At 44.2% G+C, this 20,121-nt stretch overlaps 2 protein-coding genes across 4 annotated transcripts; one reads left to right on the forward strand and one right to left on the reverse strand.

The window, feature by feature from the left end:
- Nucleotides 1-1,514: 1,514 nt before the first annotated feature.
- Nucleotides 1,515-7,556, reverse strand: LOC119335615 (DAR GTPase 2, mitochondrial-like). Of its 3 annotated transcripts, none has more exons than XM_037607737.1 (12): nucleotides 7,366-7,556; nucleotides 7,141-7,254; nucleotides 6,933-7,010; nucleotides 6,668-6,815; nucleotides 6,471-6,541; nucleotides 5,994-6,090; nucleotides 5,731-5,918; nucleotides 5,205-5,543; nucleotides 3,804-3,992; nucleotides 3,424-3,573; nucleotides 2,706-3,103; nucleotides 1,515-2,168 (listed from the first exon to the last, which is right to left on the reverse strand). In XM_037607737.1, exons 1-8 carry the CDS (start codon nucleotides 7,525-7,527, stop codon nucleotides 5,280-5,282), a joined length of 1,122 nt encoding a protein of 373 aa, XP_037463634.1. In that variant the 5' UTR covers nucleotides 7,528-7,556; the 3' UTR covers nucleotides 1,515-2,168; nucleotides 2,706-3,103; nucleotides 3,424-3,573; nucleotides 3,804-3,992; nucleotides 5,205-5,279. The 3 variants fall into 3 exon arrangements, with proteins under 3 accessions (XP_037463634.1, XP_037463627.1, XP_037463637.1); XM_037607730.1 differs by having other exon boundaries at nucleotides 3,424-3,578; XM_037607740.1 differs by lacking the exon at nucleotides 2,706-3,103 and having other exon boundaries at nucleotides 3,424-3,578.
- On the forward strand, nucleotides 2,737-5,216 carry LOC119335606 (aluminum-activated malate transporter 12-like). The gene is made up of 6 exons (XM_037607722.1): nucleotides 2,737-3,041; nucleotides 3,129-3,269; nucleotides 3,345-3,617; nucleotides 3,820-3,947; nucleotides 4,078-4,221; nucleotides 4,349-5,216. Exons 1-6 carry the CDS (start codon nucleotides 2,768-2,770, stop codon nucleotides 4,976-4,978), a joined length of 1,590 nt encoding a protein of 529 aa, XP_037463619.1. The 5' UTR covers nucleotides 2,737-2,767; the 3' UTR covers nucleotides 4,979-5,216.
- Nucleotides 7,557-20,121: the final 12,565 nt, after the last annotated feature.

A 20,121-nucleotide genomic window follows, 5' to 3' on the forward strand; every position in this document is an offset into this window, starting at 1 on the left:
CGGGGGGGGGGGGTGCCCTGTTTTCTATTTTCCTTTTTTTATATATTTTCTTGTCTCTTTTTATTTGTAGTTTCTTTTATTTCCAGTTTTATAAAATTACCACTAGTGCCTAATTTGTATTTACCAATAAACTACTACAAGATTAATTCTTAACCCATAATAAAATAGTGTTAGCATTTTATAAATTCAATAGGCATTTGTTTAATTGTTTTCACTATTGTTTTAATTGTTTTAGGGCCTTTAAGCATTTTATCAAAGTTTGGTTTCTCCACCATAATTACCTATGTATTATTTGGTTCACTCAGGACATTTAAATTTTAATATTTGAAAATTTTTATTGTTTGCTCGATTTTGAATTTGAAATTCGAACTAGGTTCCGAACTAACGCGAGTTTATCCACAGTAACCGAGGTGACGTGGCATCATTAGCGGGGATTACTGTAGCTTAATTACCCGGGCGTCACAACGCTGGCAATGCCATCTCGATGAGACCGAGACCCGTATCGGTGAAACCGAATTGCTAGGGTTTCTGACAGGGGCTATGTCATATGAACTCAGTGGCGCCGGATAGAAAGAATCAGTGGGGCCAAGTTGGAGTTTAGGTTTTGGACATATTTGGATGGAGAAAGTGGTTGGGGGTTTTGGAGCAATATCACTAAGCATTTGAGCAAGCAAGCCATTAAGCAACACCTCATCCCCTTTTAATAGTTTTGGTTTTTCTATGGACTCAATGTGATCTTGATTCACTAAAATAAAGATGAAGAGTCTTGAGCTTTTGCCAATATTTGTCCTTAGCATTTTGAGGGGTCCACGTCTCTAGTCCATGCCATGTCATTCATTGAACTTTCTAAGATATTTATCTTGAAAGGATATTAGTTCAATGAGCTATATGTTCGTATGAATTACCAAAACCATCCGGGGATTAGTTGCACTTTCAGGGGCGCATCAGCACGTCTGATGTATGGCTACGGTCTGAAACCATGGTGGCTCCTTGTCCGCATGGTGCTCAATAGGGTGTGGGGCTCGCGCTCCGTCCGGTGTTCCAACGTTTGGTCGGCCATTGATGGATCTGCCACCTTGTGTTGGAGCTTGGTCGTCGTTGGCCTTTGTGAGGTGAGATTGGTTGTGGTGGATCTCAATGCTTCTTCATAGATGGGCGTGTTCGATGGTGGTGGTTGGTGGTCTTGAAGGCATTCGCATCGGTTGATGTGTGGCGAAGGGTGTGTCCAAAGCTTGGGTGAAGACCTTGTCTCAGCTACGTGTCGTGACCAGCAATGGCAACAAGTGCAAGTGTCGTTGACCTTCATGAAGGCATCGTTGCAACACCCCTCTCGCACAGATCCAATCGCAAGTGCAGTTCCAAGGGGAAACCTTATAATGTGTGATCGAACGATGGTAGCACCTTGGTGTCGTTTTTCCCTTGTTTATGATAGTTTTCACTCGATTTTCAATTAATTAACTGGGCAAGTACTGCTTAAAAAGTCATTTTTTTTGCCTCCGTTTCAAAAAAAAATCTAACAAGAGAAAAAAATAGTTGTTGCTATCACTAGTAAAAAAGTACAGAAGTTTTGTTTTAGAAATCATGCAATGATACGAAGGCTTAGCGACAAAAAACAAAAATATCCCTAAATTAGATGTGATCAATGCGAACCAACCCAAAGTCCAGCACCAGCCGTGCATTTCAAGTGCAGGTTTGACACAAGGCCACCAACCAGTTCACAGGTGTGCCCTCGCCTGGCAAGGTGTCGACCCCCGGACGGCAAAAAGAAATCTGACGGCAGAGAATCACCGCAGCTGGCAGAGCGGCCGCACGACAAATCTGAACCCGGCGACAACCGTGACCTTCGCCCTACACTACAACCTCAAGCGGCCATCCGCACATGTCGCTCTCCACCACAGCCGGACCGGGACCGGACGAGCCGGCCATTGTCGTCCAATCAAGGCGCGCACACGAGCGGCTTGCCGAGCCCGGGGCCTTTCCCAACTTCCTCTTCACGTGAACTCATTCAGCCGATGGTCCAGTGCAAAGTCAAGGCCGCCATCACCACGTATCAGCGTCAGGAAAAGGAGAAATGCGTATCGTCCTGTGACTCGGCGAGTTGCTCAACAAACGGGACGAAGTTAGCGTCCTCTCCCTTCCTGATATTCGGAACACCTAGACGGCGTTACCTGCGGCAGGGACGAACAGCTGTTTAGTCAAATATCAGTGGAATTGCGTGTACCGTAGGCCAATCTACGACGGAAAGCAGCGATGGTCATGCTCTGTAGGTCGCAAAATGAAGCGGGGAATTCAAATAGGAAGAAAATCTGAAGAAAACTAGAGCGGGGGGTGGTTGCTGTGAGGAGAATAGGGATAACAACTTGTCTACAAGTATCAAAATGTACTAAAATGCTACTGCAGTTAGGTGATATTCTAGATTAGTTTGTTGGTTGTTTACACCAGAGTTCACAAAGATATATCAAAAGGAACACGTAAAGATAGTAGCAAGCTGGTGAATTTATTTGCTACCATCACATGCAAAGAACCAGTAGACAGCTATCAGACTTACTTTTAAAGTCATCCACGATAGCAACATTCCAGAAACCACACGGAGCCACTTTTCACAACATCGTTGAATTCACGAAATTTAGTATGTGTAAGGTTACACGCATTATTGAAGCCCAGACCTTATATAAAGAGCTGATGGTGGAAGGAGCATCACTTACTGTTGGTAGCATTGCCATCTTCCAAGGAACCTGAGCATTCATCTTGAGCCCAGGCTGCAAGAATGGCTTGTGCTGTAGATCCCAGCAGCAACAAGAACAGCTTGCTGATGCTTCCTGAGAGAGTGAAGAAGATCACCAGGATTCCTGCTTCTTGGTGGGCGTACGCATGGAGTATTGGAAGAGAAGATCAAAGGAGAGCCATTCATGCTCTCAAGGTTGGGACAGCTCTCACACTGGTCTCGCTCTTGTATATACTAGAACCCTTGTTCAAAGGAGTGGGAAAGAATGCAATGTGGGCTGTCATGACGGTTGTTGTTGTGCTCGAATTTACCGCAGGTAATCTACTAGCATCATACTGATTATAATATGTGCCATTTGTGGATGTACTTCTTCGGTTTCTGACAAGTGAGTACTGATCAACAGGTGCAACCATATGCAAAGGTCTGAATAGAGGGTTCGGAACAGTCATAGCAGCATCTCTAGCATTTATCATTGAACTTGTAGCAGTAAGATCTGGAAAAGTTTTCCGTGGTTTTTTCGTGGCATCTTCAGTATTTCTGATAGGTATGCACCGTGTAAAGTTGGAATTCAGGATGGCCTAATTGATAGTATCTTATGCCGTAGCATTTTCAATGACAGGATTCGTGGCAACGTATTTGAGATTCTTCCCAACCATTAAGAAGAACTATGATTATGGAGTGGTGATTTTTTTGCTAACCTTCAATCTGATAACGGTCTCAAGCTTCCGCCAAGAGAACATACTGCCTTTAGCACGAGATCGCTTGAGTACAATTGCCATAGGGTGTGCCATATGCCTCTTTATGAGCCTCTTCGTATTACCAAACTGGTCGGGAGAGGACCTCCACAGCTGCACTGTGCGCAAATTTGAAGGATTGGCAAGATCAGTTGAAGGTGGGTATCATCACATATATGATGCTAACATACTAACTAGTACTCCCTCCGTAAACTAATATAAGAGCGTTTAGATCACTACTTTAGTAATTTAAACGCTCTTATATTATTTTACAGAGGGAGTATTATCTACTAATAGCTTAATCTTTAAATGTAACAAAATATCAGAACTCCGTAGTATCTTACCAAAGAAAAATTGCAGGCTGTGTGGATGAGTATTTTCGAGATCAAGAGAAGCATGATAATATTCTTGATAAGCAGACGTCAAGAGCTTCCATTCATACTGGGTATAGAGAAGTACTAGACTCAAAATCAAGTGATGAGTCCCTGGTAAGTAAATCACCGTTTGATGCTTCAATCTTCTTATCCTTTTCTCTGTGCAAATGTTTTTTATCAGATTGATGTCATGGATGTCTCTTATTTCAAAAAGTATATGCCCTCAATAATAACAATTGGCCAGGCACACTATGCAAGCTGGGAACCAAGACACTCAATGCAGTGTTACAGTTACCCATGGCAAAAGTATGTAAAGCTTGGATCTGTGCTTAGACACTTCGCATATACTGTCGCTGCACTTCATGGATGCCTCGAATCAGAAATTCAGGTACTGCAAAAAACTTGTGATATAACATGCTTTTCCAGATTTATCTGACATATCAGTATTATTTCAAGCAAAACCATCTTTCTGTAAATAACATGTGCTCACAAAGTTATATTTATCGATGTTGAAGACTCCGACATCCGTCAGATCACTATTTCGAACCCCATGCACTAGAGTTGCACGAGAGGTGACCAAGGTTCTACAGGAGCTTGCAGACAGCATAAGAAATCACCATCGTTGTGCCCCTGATGTGCTGTGCGATCATCTTCATGAAGCACTACAGGATCTAAACTCAGCAATAAGGTCACAACCACGGCTATTTCTCGCCTCAAAACATGGATCTGCCAATAGTCGTATGCTAATGGAACTGAATTCAAGCAAGCATGCCGCCTCAAGAACTGCTCTGCCCTCATTCAAGACTGATACAGCCTCAATATTAGAAAGGAAGAACACAAAAGCAGATCAATCATCAGAACGCAGTGAGAGGAGCACATTAGGGCGGACGCTAAGTAAGATAGCTATCACGAGCCTTGAGTTCTCTGAAGCACTTCCATTCGCTGCTTTTGCTTCGTTACTGGTAGAAATGGTAGTACGACTGGAGCTGGTTATTGAGGAAGTAAAGGAACTGGAAAGGGCTGCAAATTTTAAGGAGTTCACTCGCCATGACCATCTGACCATTGATATCACTTGCAAGGAGGAGAAGAGAAACAATGATGGTGTGCGATTAGGCAGCCACACAGTTTCTCCTGCAGCTGAATAAACACTCATGGGTAGATCAAAGCAGCAGTGTATAGATCACTCTGAAAATAATATGTATTTATTCTTTGGTTCGAAAAAGATGAGGGGTGTGATCTCAATAACTACTGTTAGCATGACATACATTTAGGTGTTATTAAATATTCTCCGCCTATCAATGAGTCGTTTGCAGATGTCCAAGAGATCAGACTTGGAAGGATGTTTAATCTATTAAGTGAATAGTAATTCACCTGTTTTCCAGACTAAGTAAGTAATGATTTGTATCCACATATATCCTTCTCTGACCCGTGTTCCACATTGGATGATTATGCAGCTACTTCCTGCCTAACATCTGGAACATGGTCTAAGGTATAATGGCCAAGCCTTCCTGTGCGATAGAGATTGAGTAATTTGACAGCGACACGTTTATTCCTATCCTCAATTGTTTCAGCAGAAATCCTGAAAGCATTCTGCAAGTGTGTAAACTGGATTTCTACCAATCTTCTTAAATCATTCTCATTTCCTAAATCTCCCTGAAAAGATGCTATGGTCTCAGAAAGCGCTTGACGAACGGCTCTAACGATAAAATCCTGCACACAAATAAAGGGAAGCAATTAAACCACGGCAGCTACCTAATAGTATGCATGTCAGAACCAAGAATTTGATGCGCTTAAAAATCGTTATATAATGAGAAACATATCCATTTTCTAGCATTAATAGTAAGAAACTGCAATATATATTAGGATGTAATAACCTAAAATACTCATCGATATTTACCTGGGTATGATCTGAGGAATACTGCCTTTTAGTATGGCAACTCCTGGTGGGAACTGCATCAGCAAAAGAAGATTTATCTCCATCTAGATTCAGGTTCTCCCACTCCCTGCATTCCTTCCTTAAGTTAAGAATTGTAAGAAGGAATTGTGCAATCTCATACTCCTCTAACAAGGAATCCTTAATTGCTCCTGAAATAGAGGTGCATGCGTCAAATAATAATATATAATGACAAGTGAAACCCTAAACTTCGTAGGAGTCTTTACCTGTCAAAACTAGCCTGGGACCATATTCATCATTAGCAAATATAGGAGATAGAACACCAGGAGTGTCTAACACATATATATTTGGATGACTAGCAACCTGAAAACCAGAAACTTCCTGTTGTTAAGATTTAAATGACACATTACAATCATAGAAATAGTTCCTGAGCCATGGGATATTGATGGTAGCAGACACAAGAAGGTGCAAAAGACAGGCACTGCAGCTATTTCTACAATCAGCATGCTTGAGTGCTGTTGCAGTTGTGTAAAGATATTGTCAGATTATTGGTCAATGTGAACAGAAGTAACCCATATGATGCTTACATTGTACTCGACTGTTAAATAAGAGGGTTTTCCAAATGATTCAGGTAATTCTTTTTCTGTTGGTGAGATAAAGTACTACCGCATGTTCTTAGAAGACCAAAAATCATTTTCCTTCATCCGACTGTACAACACAAGGTATTAAATCACTCAAAATACCTTGTAGCCACTTATATCTCTGGTTTCTCCTGGATGGCTGCTGACAATAGCATGCTTGAGCTTTCCCTTCTCTGAAAGACAACCCAGCCATTGTCACCCAGCATCCAAATCACAATCAAAGCAACCATAGTAATAGGAAAAATAAGGTGCATCAAAAAGCTATTACGAACAGAAAGGCAACAAGTAAACTGCATCACCTGCTGCCCCAATCCTTCCAATTTGATGCATCGCATTGATGATGGCCGACTTGCCAACATTAGGGATACCGACCAAGAGAACAGTCCCTGTGCAGTCGCTCACCCCAAGCTTGACCTCCCTGATCCTCCCACGCACAGCATTCAACAGCTACATTAGAGTTGAAATGAGCCCCAATTAGATACAGGAATCAAATAATAATCACGAATTCCGATGCACTTAGAATGCACTTGAGATGACACAAGCACGGTTCTAACTTCTAACTACCTCATTGATGCTTTCCCTGCAGTGTGAATTGACCGCGATGCACGAGCAGCCCCTTTGCTTCATGAACGCCACCCACTTCTGGAGCAGCAACGGCGATAAATCAGACAGTCAAAAGACAACTTGCGTATGTCAGAACTAAACATATCTGCAGGGCGCCAAGCAGTTGAAATCTCGCCCGTGCGGAGTGCGGGGTTCGTGAATTCGTTACCTCGGTTTCGGACGGATCAGCCAGGTCGGCCTTGTTGAGCGCAACGAGCCGACGCACGTCGGGCTCCTCCGGGGAGCGGCGGTGGAGAAGCTCGAACGCCGAGGTGGCGGGTACCTGCGAGGGAGAGGGAGAATCCACGAGCTTGTGAGTTGTTAGCCGAATCCCGTCTCGTCTGAAAGGTGGAGAGGGGAACAAGAAGGACGGTGGCGGTGGCGGCGAACTTACGCGGGCGTCGCGGACCTCGAGGACGAGGTCGACAAGGGGGAGTCGGGCGCGGATGGCGCGGTCGGCGGCGGCCATATGACGGTTGTACCAGGCGCCGGAGAGGCCGCGCACGGCCGCGCCCAGGCGCCGCGAAAAGGCCTCCGCCGCCGCTGCTCTTGCCATTGCAGACGCCGGACCAGGCGGGAGTGCTTGATACTGCGGTGGGCCGTAGAGCAAGACCCATAAGGATTATCGCGTCGGCTAATGGGGCTTTTCTAGGCTGAACCTATCGTCGTGGGCTCGAGCTCCCAAGGCCACCTGCGCGGTTAGAGTGTCTGCGTTCCACTTAACGCCAAAAAAAAAAAAACTCAACACATTATACACTCCTCAAAACAAAACAAAAACTTGCGAATCAACCTGTGATTTAGTTGGTTAGGTGGACAGTGGTATCCCCAACCCACCAGGGTTCAAATTCTGGTGCTTGCATAATTTTTGGATTTATTTCAGGATTTTTGGCGATGCGCTTTCAGTGGGAGGAGACGTTCCCGTCGACGACGAGGCACCTACGGTGGCTTCGTAAATCTCAAGATGATATGCCGGCTCAGTCTCTGCTCATAGGGGTAGGGTGTGCGTGTGTGCGTTCATAGGGATGAATGTATGCACATGTATATGAGCGCTTGTGTCTGTACTGATACTCAAAAAAAAAACTTAACGCATTACACGATTCTCAAAAAGAACAAAAACTTACCACGTGACACATGTGATAAGCAATCCAAACAATTAAAAAAAATAACACATTATACTTCTATCAAAAAATACTTAACGTATTATACTTCCCTCGACATGAAAGAACTTAAAAAAACGTGTTATACTTTTTTTTGCGAGAAAACTTCCTTCTACTCATCTTCAATCTTGGCATACAATGAGCACCAAAAATAATAAAAATTACAAACAGATACATAGACCACCTAGCGATGACTACAAGCATTGAAGCGAGCGGAAGGCACGCCGCCGTCATCGCCCCTTCCTTGCTAGAATCGGGCAAAACTTGTCGTAATAGACAATCGAGAAGTTGTTATGCTAAGGTCCTACAGAACCAGCACAGCAGAACAACAACCTCCGCCGATGAAGAGCAACATTATACTTTGTTCTCACAAAAATAAACTTGACGTACTAAACGTTTTACTCACACAAAAGAAACTTAACATGTTACATGTTCATGAGTTGAATATGATGTGGAGAGTGATCAATGGATGGATTTCTGCTATATGTGAGCATCTTTATTTTTACATTGTGAGAGAGCCATGTTGATTGGTACTTGTAACATTCAAGAACAAACGGTATTATATCACTCTATACCTGTTTTGGGGGGATTCCTGTGAGAGCTGCTACTTCTTGAGCTTGTGTTGATTTTTTCTTGAAGAGGAAAGGATGATGCGGTAAAGTAGAGATAAGTATTTCCCTCAGTTTGAGAACCAAGGTATCAATCCAGTAGGATACAACGCACAAATCACTGAATACCTGCACAAACAATCAAATAAACTTGCACCCAACGCAATAAAGGGGTTGTCAATCCCTTCACGGTTATTTGTAAAATTGAGATTTGATAGAGATAGATAAACGATAAAGTAAACAGTTTTGGTATTTTTGGTTTATAGATCGGAAAGTAAAAGATTGCAAGAATAGTAGATCAGAAACTAAGATTGTAGATCGGAAACTTGTATGATGAAAAATAGACCCGGGGCCATAGGTTTCACTAGAGGCTTCTCTCAAGATAGCAAATGATACATTGGATGAACAAATTACTTTCGAGCAATTGATAGAAAAGTGCATAATTATGACGATATCCAAGGCAATGATCATTAATATAGGCATCACGTCCGTGTCAAGTAGACCGAAATGATTCTGCATCTACTACTATTACTCCACACATCGACCGCTATCCAACATGCGTCTAGAGTATTAAGTTCATAAAGAATGGAGTAACGCACTAAGTAAGATGACATGATGTAGAGGAATTAACTCAAGCAATATGATGAAAAACCCATCTTTTTATCCTCGATGGCAACAATACAATACGTGCCTTGCTGCCCCTACTGTCACTCGGAAAGGACACCGCAAGATTGAACCCAAAGCTAAGCACTTCTCCCATTGCAAGAAAAACCAATCTAGTTGGCCAAACCAAACCGATAGTTCGAAGAGAATTACAAAGATATCAAATCATGCATATACGAATTCAGAGAAGATTCGAATAATATTCATACATAAGCTGATCATAAATCCATAATTCATTGGATCTCGCTAAACACACCGCAAAAAAGTATTACATCAAATAGATCTCCAAGAACATCGAGGAGAACATGGTATTGAGAATCAAAGAGAGAGAGAGAAGAAGCCATCTAGCTACTAGCTATGAACTCGTAGGCCTGTGGTAAACTACTCATGCTTCATTTGCAGGGCAATGGTGTTGATGTAGAAGCCCTCCATGATCGAATCCCCCTCCGGTAGGACGCCGGAAAAGGCCCCTGGATGGGATCTCACGGGTACAGAAGGTTGCGGCGGCGAAAAAGTGTTTTCATGGATGCCTCTATTGGTTTGGGGATATATGGGAATATATAGGCAAAAGAATTAGGTTAGAAGGTGCACAAGGGGCCCACAAGGGTGGGGGGCGCGCCCTACCCCCTGGGCGCGCCTTCCGTCCTTGTGGTTTGGTCAAGGTTTTCGGTGGCGGTTTGGTCATGGGCCGCGAGTTCCGACTCGGCGTGCTCACTTTCGTCGCCGACGACTCCGCCTGGCTCCTGGAAGCCCCCCTCGACGTCGAGGCTCTCCTGATCTGTGCTTCGTCGCACTTTCACGCGAGTGCCTGCAGTGTCCTCCTTCAGCAACCGTCGACTCCATATCGGTCGGCCCTCACGTCACCTTCTCACTCCACTAGACGCCGTCGCAAGCGATCTGGTCGGTCGCGGCTCCAGCGGTGGGTGAAGCATGCGGTGGCTCGTCAAACGGCCACCCCCCAAGTCGCGGCAATCGAGCCCGTCGAGTTTCGCTGCGGTTCAGTCGACCTGTCGACTGATTCTGCAGAAATGTTTTCCGAGAGCGGGAGCTGTGACTCCGCGGCAGAAGTTCTCATGGTCGATACCCGTCGCAGCCCACCTGGGTTTCGCCGCAGCGGCGGCGATGGTGACGATGATGGCCCATCGTTCGGCCACAAAGAGTACCAACCTCAACCTCTCAACTCGTAGTAGAGGGAAGAGATGCACTGCCGCAACATGGAGGCCCTCCAGACCCCCATCATAGGGGAGATCGCCGAGGCTCGGGCCTTGGAGGCAATGCACCTGGCCATGCTGGCTGAGCGCACTCGTTTGGAGAATCTCCAACATTCTCTCGATGAGCGTGCTCGTCGACTGATACCCGAATCCAGTCGACATCCACGACATTTGTTTCCACCGTAAACTCAGGTATTCTGCACTCTGATCCAGAATCTTGCAGCTGCTGCGCGTATCGCATAGTCTATTCAGTCGTCCCATTCAGAAGCTAGAAGAGGTTTGGAACATATCAGAACGCTGCTCCGAGCAGCAGGAGACCTGAACTCCGCCGTTTCTTAGTCGCGGAGCAGGATCCACAGCAGATCGGTAAGGGCAGATACTGTTCAGTTGGCACACAGTCTTGGGTCTCCTTTGCGACGTGAAGATCGTGATCACCGCCAAGATCGGCACCTGGGAAGAGCTCATGGAGAGTATGATCATGAGTACGCCCGCAACAACCACCGTCGAGCGCCTTCGCCCCTTCCGAGGGACGGGTCGTACGCGCCCCGGCGGTATGATGACAGGCGTCCGTATGGTAATGACAGCTGAGTTCCAGTCGACCCAAGAGAGCCTGGCTTCGACGCAAGGTCATTCCTTGTTCAGGGTTTGGTCGACCGGAACAGGGCATACAGAGAGGGGCTGGATAGAGACAGTCCCAGCGGAAGCAGGGTCCACGTTTCTGGCCTTGAGTGTTTCGGTAGAGCCATCAGAGCCGCTGAGATCCATCACAACTTTAGATTGGTGACTAGTGTCAGTAAGTTCACAGGAGAATAAAAGCCCGACACTTGGCTCGAAGACTACCGAGTGGCTGTGCACATTGGTGGCGGCAGCAATGAGGTGGCCATGAAGCACCTCCCTCTGATGCTTGAAGGTTCTGCCAGGGCCTGGCTGAATCAGTTGGCCCCTGGAAGCATTTTGAGTTGGGATGAATTGGCCCGAATGTTTACCAGAACATTTGAGGGCACCTGCAAGAGACCTGTTGGTTTGCCAGAATTGCAGCATTGCATACAGAAATAGAATGAGACCTTGAGGGATTATATTCAAAGATGGATCACTTTGCATCACACAGTGGAGAATGTATCTGGTCACCAAGCAGTCTGTGCCTTTAAAGAAGGTGTTCGCTACAGAGATCTCAATCTGAAGTTCGGTCGGACCGGAGACATGTCTCTGGCTCGGATGATGGAGATTGCCACTAAGTATGCTAACGGCGAAGAAGAGGACTGACTCCGGAGTAGCAAGAACAGACCAGTGACCCAGGACACCGGAGGAGGAAATTCCAGTCGGAAGCAGAAGCGAAAGGCTGAGGCAGCAGGCCCTGCCGAGGCAGCAGTTCTGAACCAAGGAAAGTTCAAGGGGAAGCCTAAAGGGCCCTGGATCCCTAAAAAAGTGAAGGATCAAGCAGGAAATGATGTGATGGATTTGCCATGTCATATACATACCAAAAAAGATGAGGAGGGGAATCTGATTCTCCCCAAGCATACCACTCGACAGTGTCGACTCTGATACGTCTCCGTTGTATCTATAATTTTTTATTGTTCCATGCCAATATTATTCAACTTTCATATACTTTTGGCAACTTTTTATACTATTTTTGGGACTAACATATTGATCTAGTGCCCAGTGCCAGTTCCTGTTTTTTGCATGTTTTAGGTTTCGCAGAAATCCCATATCAAACGGAGTCCAAACGGGATAAAAATGGACAGAGATCATTTTTGGAATATTTATGATTTTTGGGAAGAAAAACCAATGCGAGACGGCGCCCAAGGGGGCCACAAGGCAAGGGGCGCACCCCTGATCCTCGTGGGAACCCTGTAAGTCGGTTGATGCTCTTCTTTTGCTGCAAGAAAGCTAATTTTCGGAGAAAAATCTGGGCGAAAGTTTCAATCCAATCGGAGTTACGGATCTCCGGATATAAAAGAAACGGTGAAAGGGCAGAATCGAAGAACACAGAAAGAGAGAGAGACAGAGAGACAGATCCAATTTTGGAGGGGCTCTCGCCCCTCCCACGCCATGGGAGCCAAGGACCAGAGAGGAAACCCATCTCCCATCTAGGGAGAAGGTCAATGAAGAAGAAGAAGAAGGGGGGCTCTCTCCCCCTTGCTTCCGGTGGCGCCAGAATGCCGCCGGGGGCCATCATCATCATCGCGATCTACACCAACAACTTCACCGCCCTCATCACCAACTCTTCCCCCCTCTATGCAGCAGTGTAACCTCTCTTTTACCCGCTGTAATCTCTACTTAAACATGGTTCTCAATGATATATATTATTTCCCAATGATGTATGGCTATCCTATGATGTTTGAGTAGATCCATTTTGTCCTATGGGTTAATTGATGATCGTGATTGGTTTGAGTTGCATGTTTTATTATTGGTGATGTCCTATTGTGCCCTCCGTGTCGTGCAAGCGTGAGGGATTCCTGGTGTAGGGTGTTGCAATATGTTCATGATTCGCTTATAGTGGGTTGCTTGAGTGACAAAAGCATAAACCCGAGTAAGGGGGTTGTGGTGTATGGGATAAAGGGGACTTGATGCTTTAATGCTATGGTTGGGTTTTACCTTACTGATCTTTAGTAGTTGCAGATGCTTTCTAGAGTTCCAATCGTAAGTGCATATGATCCAAGAAGAGAAAGTATGTTAGCTTATGCCTCTCCCTCAAATAAAATTACAATACTGATTACCGGTCTAGTTATCGATTGCCTAGGGACAAATAACTTTCTCGTGACAAAAAGCTCTCTACTAAAACTAACTTAGTTGTGTCTTCATCTAAACAGCCCCTACTTTTTATTTATGTGCTTTTTATTATCTTGCAAACCTATCCAACAACACCTACAAAGTACTTATAGTTTCATACTTGTTCTAGGTAAAGCGAACGCTAAGCATGCGTAGATTTGTATCGGTGGTTGATAGAACTTGAGGGAATATTTGTTCTGCCTTTAGCTCCTTGTTGGGTTCGACACTCTTACTTATCGAAAGAGGCTACAATTGATCCCCTACACTTGTGGGTTATCAGACTCCTAATCCAGAGCTTCAGAGAAAGCCAACCTAATGAAAAGGACAAGGAGTCTGATAAGGAGGAAGACAAAGAGGATGATGGTGGTTACCCCAATGTTAATGCCACCTTGGTGATTTTTGCTGATCTCGAGAGCAAAAGTCGACTGAAAGTCATTAACAGAGAGGTGAACATGGTTGCTTCGGCAACTCCAAGATATTTCAAGTGGTCAAAACCCCTATCACATTCGACCAGTCCGACCATCCACCGCATGTTGCTACCCCTGGGCGGCAAGCATTGGTGGTCGACCCAGTCGTTGGGGGCACCCGACTGGCCAAGGTTTTGATGGATGACGGCAGTGGTCTGAATATATTGCGCTGAGGCCCTCTGGGGGATGGGCATTCTGATGTCCAAACTCAGTGAGAGAAACATGAGATTTCATGGCATCATTCCAGGAAAGAAAGCTGATTCACTCGGTCAGATCACTCTTGATGTGGTTTTCGGTGATTCTCTGAATTACCGCAGGGAAAAGTTGACGTTTGAGGTAGTGGATTTTGAAAGTGCCTATCATGACATTCTAGGCAGACCTGCTTATGCTAGTTTCATGGCTCGACCGTGCTATGTGTACCTCAAGTTGAAGATGCCTGGCCCTAAAGGCGTAATCACGGTCTCTAGAAAATGGCAGAGAGCAGAGGATTGTCTTCAGAACGGTTCGAAGATCGCTGATGAGAGTATGGCCGCAGTAGAGTTTCAAGAATATCATAAGATTGCAGATCCGAGTGATTTGCTGCGTGCCAAGAGGCCTGCCTCGGAGTCCGCATTTCAGTCGGCCGGTGAGACCAAGCCAGTCCACATTCACCCGACCGACCCCAATGCTGCTCCGACCCATATCTCAATGACACTCGACAACAAATAGGAAGAAGCGTTCATCCAATTCCTCTGTGAGAACTGGGACATCTTTGCATGGAAGCCATCTAACATGCCAGGTGTACCCAGGGGGCTGGCTGAGCACTATTTGCGAGTCGACTCAAAGGAAAAACCTGTTAAAGAGCATCTCCGTCGGTCCGCTGCAGAGAAGAGAAAGGCGATTGGTGAGGAGGTGGCTCGGCTTCTGGCCGCCGAGTTCATCTGTGAGATATACCACTCTGAGTGGCTCGTCAACGTTGTTATGGTCCCCAAGAAAGATAAGTCACTTTGAGTGTGTATTGATTTCAAGCACATCCATCAGGCCTGCCCGAAAAATCATTTTCCTCTGCCCCGCATCGACAAGATAGTTGACTCAACTGCGGGATGTGAGCGACTGTCCTTTCTGGACGCTTATTCCGGGTACCATCAGATCCGACTGTATGGACCCGACGAGATAAAGACAGCTTTCATCACCCCATTCGGGTGTTTTTGCTATGTTACTATGCCCTTTGGCCTCAAGAATGCTGGCGCCACATTTATGCGCATGATTTAGAAGTGTCTGCTCACTCAAATCAGTCGGAATGTGGAAGCATACATGGATGACATAGTGGTTAAGTCACGCAAAGGTTCTGACCTGTTGACTGACCTTGCTGAAACCTTTGCCAACTTAAGAAGATATGATATCAAGCTCAATCGATCAAAATGCACATTCGGAGTCCCCAGTGGAAAGTTGCTCGGTTTCCTTATTTTCGAACGAGGGATCGATGCGAACCCAGAAAAGATTGGCACAATCCTCCGAATGAAGCGCCACGTGCGTGTGCATGATGTTCAGGAGCTTACTGGTTGTTTGGCCGCGTTGAGTCAATTCATCTCACGCCTCGGTGAAAAGGCACTGCCTCTTTACCGACTGGTGAAGAAGTCTGACAAGTTCGAGTGGAACGATGAAGCTGAAGCAGTATTTGAAGAGCTCAAAGCCCTGCTTTCCACCCAGCCGGTGCTTGCCGCTCCATTCAGCAAGGAGCCCTTACTGCTTTACATCGCAGCCACTGGATAGGTTGTTAGCACAGTGCTTACGGTCGAGCGGGAAGAAGAAGGCAAAGCCTTCAAAGTTCAGCGCCCTGTGTATTATATTTCAGATGTCTTGACCCCGTCCAAGCAGAGATACCCTCATTATAAGAAGCTTGTTTATGGGATTTACCTAACCACGAAGAAAGTTGCACACTACTTTTCTGACCACTCAGTTTCAGTCGTTAATGATGCTCCATTGTCAGAAATCCTTCCTTTAGATATCAAGTTTGAGGCAAAGAAGGCCATCAAGTCTCAAGCAATTGCAGATTTCCTCGCAGAGTGGATAGAACAACAACAGCCGACTCAGGTTCAACCGGAACATTGGACTATGTTCTTTGATGGATCCAAGATGTTGAATGGCTCTGGTGCAGGAGTGGTTTTAGTGTCCCCACGAGGAGACAAGATCAGTTATGTCCTCCAGATTCACTTTGATTCTTCAAACAATGAAGCTGAGTATGAGGCACTATTATATGGGTTGTGTATGGCCATTTCACTCGGCGTCCAGCGCTTGATGGTCTACGGCGACTCAGACTTAGTGGTTAATCAAGTAATGAAGGAATGGGACGTCAGGAGTCCAGCAATGACCGATTATTGCACTGCAGTGAGAAAGCTAGAGAAGAAGTTTGAGGGGTTAGAGCTCCACCACATACCTCGAATCAAGAATCAAGCTGTTGATGATCTGGCGAAGATAGGTTCCACTTGGAAGCTGATACGTCTCCAACGTATCTATAATTTTTGATTGTTCCATGCTATTATATTATCTGTTTTGGATGTTTATGGGCTTTATTTTATACATTTATATCATTTTTGGGACTAACCAACTAACCGGAGGCCCAACCCATATTGCTGTTTTTTTTGCCTATTTCAGTATTTCAAAGAAAAGGAATATCAAACGGGGTCCAAACGGAATGAAACCTCCGGGAGCATGATTTTTGGAACGAACAAGATCCGGAGAACTTGGAGTGCAAGTCAAGAAACAACCGGAGCCTCCACGAGATAGGAGGGCGCCCCCCCTATAGGGCGCGCCCCCTGTCTCGCGGGCCCCTCGGGCGGCCACCGACGTACTTCTTCCTCCTATATATACCTACGTACCCTGAAAACATCCGGGGGGACCACGAAACACAATTTCCACCACCATAACCTTCTGTATCCGCAAGATCCCATCTTGGAGCCTTCGCCGACACTCTGCCGGAGGGGGAATCAACCATGGAGGGCCTCTACATGAACATCCTTGCCCCTCCTATGAGTTGTGAGTAGTTTCTTCTTCTCTCTTTTGGATCTCAATACAATGTTCTCCCCCTCTCTTGTGGAGATCTATTCGATGTAATCTCTTTTTGTGGTGTGTTTGTCGAGATCCGATGAATTGTGGGTACGATCAGATTTATCTATGGATATTAATTGAATCTTCTCTGAATTCTTTTATGTATGATTGAGTTATCTTTGCAAGTCTCTTCGAATTATCGGTTTGGTTTGGCCTACTAGATTGATCTTTCTTGCCATGGGAGAAGTGCTTAGCTTTGGGTTCAATCTTGCGGTGTTCTTACCTAGTGACAGAAAGGGTTGCAAGACATGTATTGTATTGTTGCCATCGAGGATAACAAGATTGGGTTTATATCATATTGCATGAGTTTATCCTTCTACATCATGTCATCTTGCTTAATGCGTTGCTCTGTTCTTATGAACTTAATACTCTAGATGCATGCTGGATAGCGGTCGATGTGTGGAGTAATAGTAGTAGATGCAGGCAGGAGTCGATATACTTGTTATGGACGTGATGCCTATATACACGATCATGCCTAGATAATCTCATAACTATGCACATTTCTATCAATTGCTCGACAGTAATTTGTTCACCCACCGTAATACTTATGCTCTCGAGAGAAGCCTCTAGTGAAACCTATGGCCCCCGGGTCTATCTCTTATCATATTTGCTTTCAATCTACTTTTATTTGCATCTTTACTTTTTGCATCTATATTATAAAATACCAAAAATATATTTATCTTATCATACTATCTCTATCAGATCTCACTTTCGCAAGTGGCCGTGAAGGGATTGACAACCCCTTTATTGCGTTGGTTGCGAGTTCTCGTTTTTTTGTGTAGGCGCGTGGGACTTTTGAGAAGCCTCCTACTGGATTGATACCTTGGTTCTCAAAAATTGAGGGAAATACTTATGCTACACTTGCTGCATCACCCTCTCCTCTTCGGGGAAAACCAATGCTAGCTCAAGACGTAGCAAGAAGGATTTCTGGCGCCGTTGCCGGGGAGGTGTTCGCTCAAGTGAAGACATACCAAGTACCTATCACAAACCCATCTCCCTCGCATTTACATTATTTGCCATTTGCCTCTCGTTTTCCTCTCCCCCACTTCACCCTTGCCGTTTTATTCGCTCTCTCTCTCCCAATCTCCTCCTCTCTTTCTGCTTCCCATTTTTCTGTTTGCTTGTGTGCCTGTTTATCCTTATGGCTTTGCCTAAAGGTCCTGACCACCTCCTCAGAAGGATGGATGAGATTGAATCAAATATTAGAAGCTTTATGAATTTGCAATTTGAGCATAATAATTTCTTTAGAAAAGAGCTTAAGGAACAAAAAAGTTTTTTGGGGTTTCTGAACAAAGAGCTTGATGATATGAATAAAGAATTCTATGGTGTTAACGCTCAAATTACCCGGCTTGAAAATGCTATAGCCAAAATTTCTGACAAGCAAGCCACCTTAGTCAATAAGATGGTCGCTAAACCAGAAAAATTACGTGAAAATAATGATGAGGATCTTAAAGTTATTGATGTGTCTCCTATTATATCTATGTTTTGTAGTATGAATTTTGATGATTATGGGACTGATGATGAATCAACTTTGCCTAGAAGGCGTCCCAAGAATTCAGAGTCTTTAGATCTTAATGCTAAATTTGGTAAAAGTGAGATTGGAGAATCCTCAACTTCTAATAATGTTGAACCTACTATCTCGGATTTCAAGGAATTTGACTATGATAATTGCTCTTTAAAAGGTTGTATTTCCTTGTTGCAATCTGTTGTTAATTCTCGTCATGCTTATAGTAAAAACAAAGCTTTTACCAAACATATTGTTGATGCCTTGATGCAATCTTATGATGAAAAACTTAATTTGGAAGTTTCTATACCTAGAAAACTTAATGATGAGTGGGAACCTACTATAAAGATTAGAATTAAATATTATGAGTGTTTTGCTTTGTGTGATTTGGGAGCTAGTATTTCCACGATTCCGAAAACTTTATGTGATATTCTAGGTTTCCATGATCTTGAAGATTGCTCTTTGAATTTGCACTTTGCGGATTCCACCATTAAAAAGCCTATGTGAAGGATCAATGGTGTTCTTATTGTTGCAAATATAAAGTTGGTGCCCATAGATTTTATCGTTCTTGATATAGATTGCAATCTTTCTTGCCCTATTATTCTTGGTAGACCTTTCCTTAGAACGATTGGTGCGATTATCAATATGAAAGAAGGGAACATTAGATTCCAATTTCCCTTAAATAAAGGCATGGAGCACTTTCCAAGAAAGAAAGTCAAATTACCTTATGAATCTATCATGCGTGCTACTTATGAATCAAGTGCCAAAGATGGCACTCGTTAGATCTATCTTCGCTTTTACGCCTAGCTAGGGGCGTTAAACGATAGCGCTAGTTGGGAGGCAACCCAATTTTCTTTATGTTCTTTGTTTTTGTTCCTGTTTAGTGTTAAATTTTGTTTCTACTTTCTGTTTAGATGTGTTCTTATCTTTTGTTTAGTGTTTGTGCCAAGTAGAACCTATAGGATAAACTATGATGATGGTTGATTTGATTCTGCTGAAAAACAGAAACTTTGCGCTCATGAGAAAAAATTCAATAAATCACAGAAACGTGCTTTTGCATTGATTCTTTTTGATGATGATCGATAAACAAATTGTCCAGTACGTCCATTTTTGATATGATTTTTTGAGTTCCAGAAGTTTGCGTTAGTTACATATTGCTACAGACTGTTCTGTTTTTGACAGATTCTGTTTTTCGTGTGTTGTTTGCTTATTTCAATGCATCTATGGCTAATAAATTAGTTTATAAACCATAAGGAAGTTGTAATACAGTAGGTTTAAGACCAAAATAAATAAATAATGAGTTCATTACTGTACCTTATGTGGTGGTTTTGTTTTCTTTCACTAACGGAGCTTATAAGATTTCCTGTTGAGTTTTGTGTTGTGAAGTTTTCAAGTTTTGGGTAAAGCTTTTATGGACTATGGAATAAAGAGTGGCAAGAGCCTAAGCTTGGGGATGCCAAAGGCACCCCAATATATTCAAGAATAGCCAAAAGCCTAAGCTTGGGGATGCCCTGGGAAGGCATCCCCTCTTTCGTCTTCGTTCATTGGTAACTTTACTTGGAGCTATATTTTCAGTCGCCACATGATATGTGTTTTGCTTGGAGGGTCGTGTATTATATTGGTCTTTGCTTGTTAGTTTACCACAATCATCCTTGCTGTACACACCTTTTGGGAGAAGCCTATT

The sequence above is a fragment of the Triticum dicoccoides genome, chromosome 1B, assembly GCF_002162155.2.
Source record: "Triticum dicoccoides isolate Atlit2015 ecotype Zavitan chromosome 1B, WEW_v2.0, whole genome shotgun sequence".
NCBI lineage: Eukaryota > Viridiplantae > Streptophyta > Magnoliopsida > Poales > Poaceae > Triticum > Triticum dicoccoides.

Bases quoted from the DNA above. Each gene is read 5' to 3' on its own strand.
- LOC119335615 (XM_037607737.1), bottom strand. From the start codon at position 7,527: ATGGCAAGAGCAGCGGCGGCGGAGGCCTTTTCGCGGCGCCTGGGCGCG. The intron at 7,255-7,365 runs GTAAGTTCGCCG...TCTCCCTCGCAG, and splicing joins TCGAGGTCCGCGACGCCCGC to GTACCCGCCACCTCGGCGTT. The intron at 6,816-6,932 runs GTAGTTAGAAGT...ACTCTAATGTAG, and splicing joins GCAGGGAAAGCATCAATGAG to CTGTTGAATGCTGTGCGTGG.
- LOC119335606 (XM_037607722.1), top strand. From the start codon at position 2,768: ATGGCTTGTGCTGTAGATCCCAGCAGCAACAAGAACAGCTTGCTGATG. The intron at 3,042-3,128 runs GTAATCTACTAG...ACTGATCAACAG, and splicing joins TGTGCTCGAATTTACCGCAG to GTGCAACCATATGCAAAGGT. The intron at 3,948-4,077 runs GTAAGTAAATCA...ACAATTGGCCAG, and splicing joins AATCAAGTGATGAGTCCCTG to GCACACTATGCAAGCTGGGA.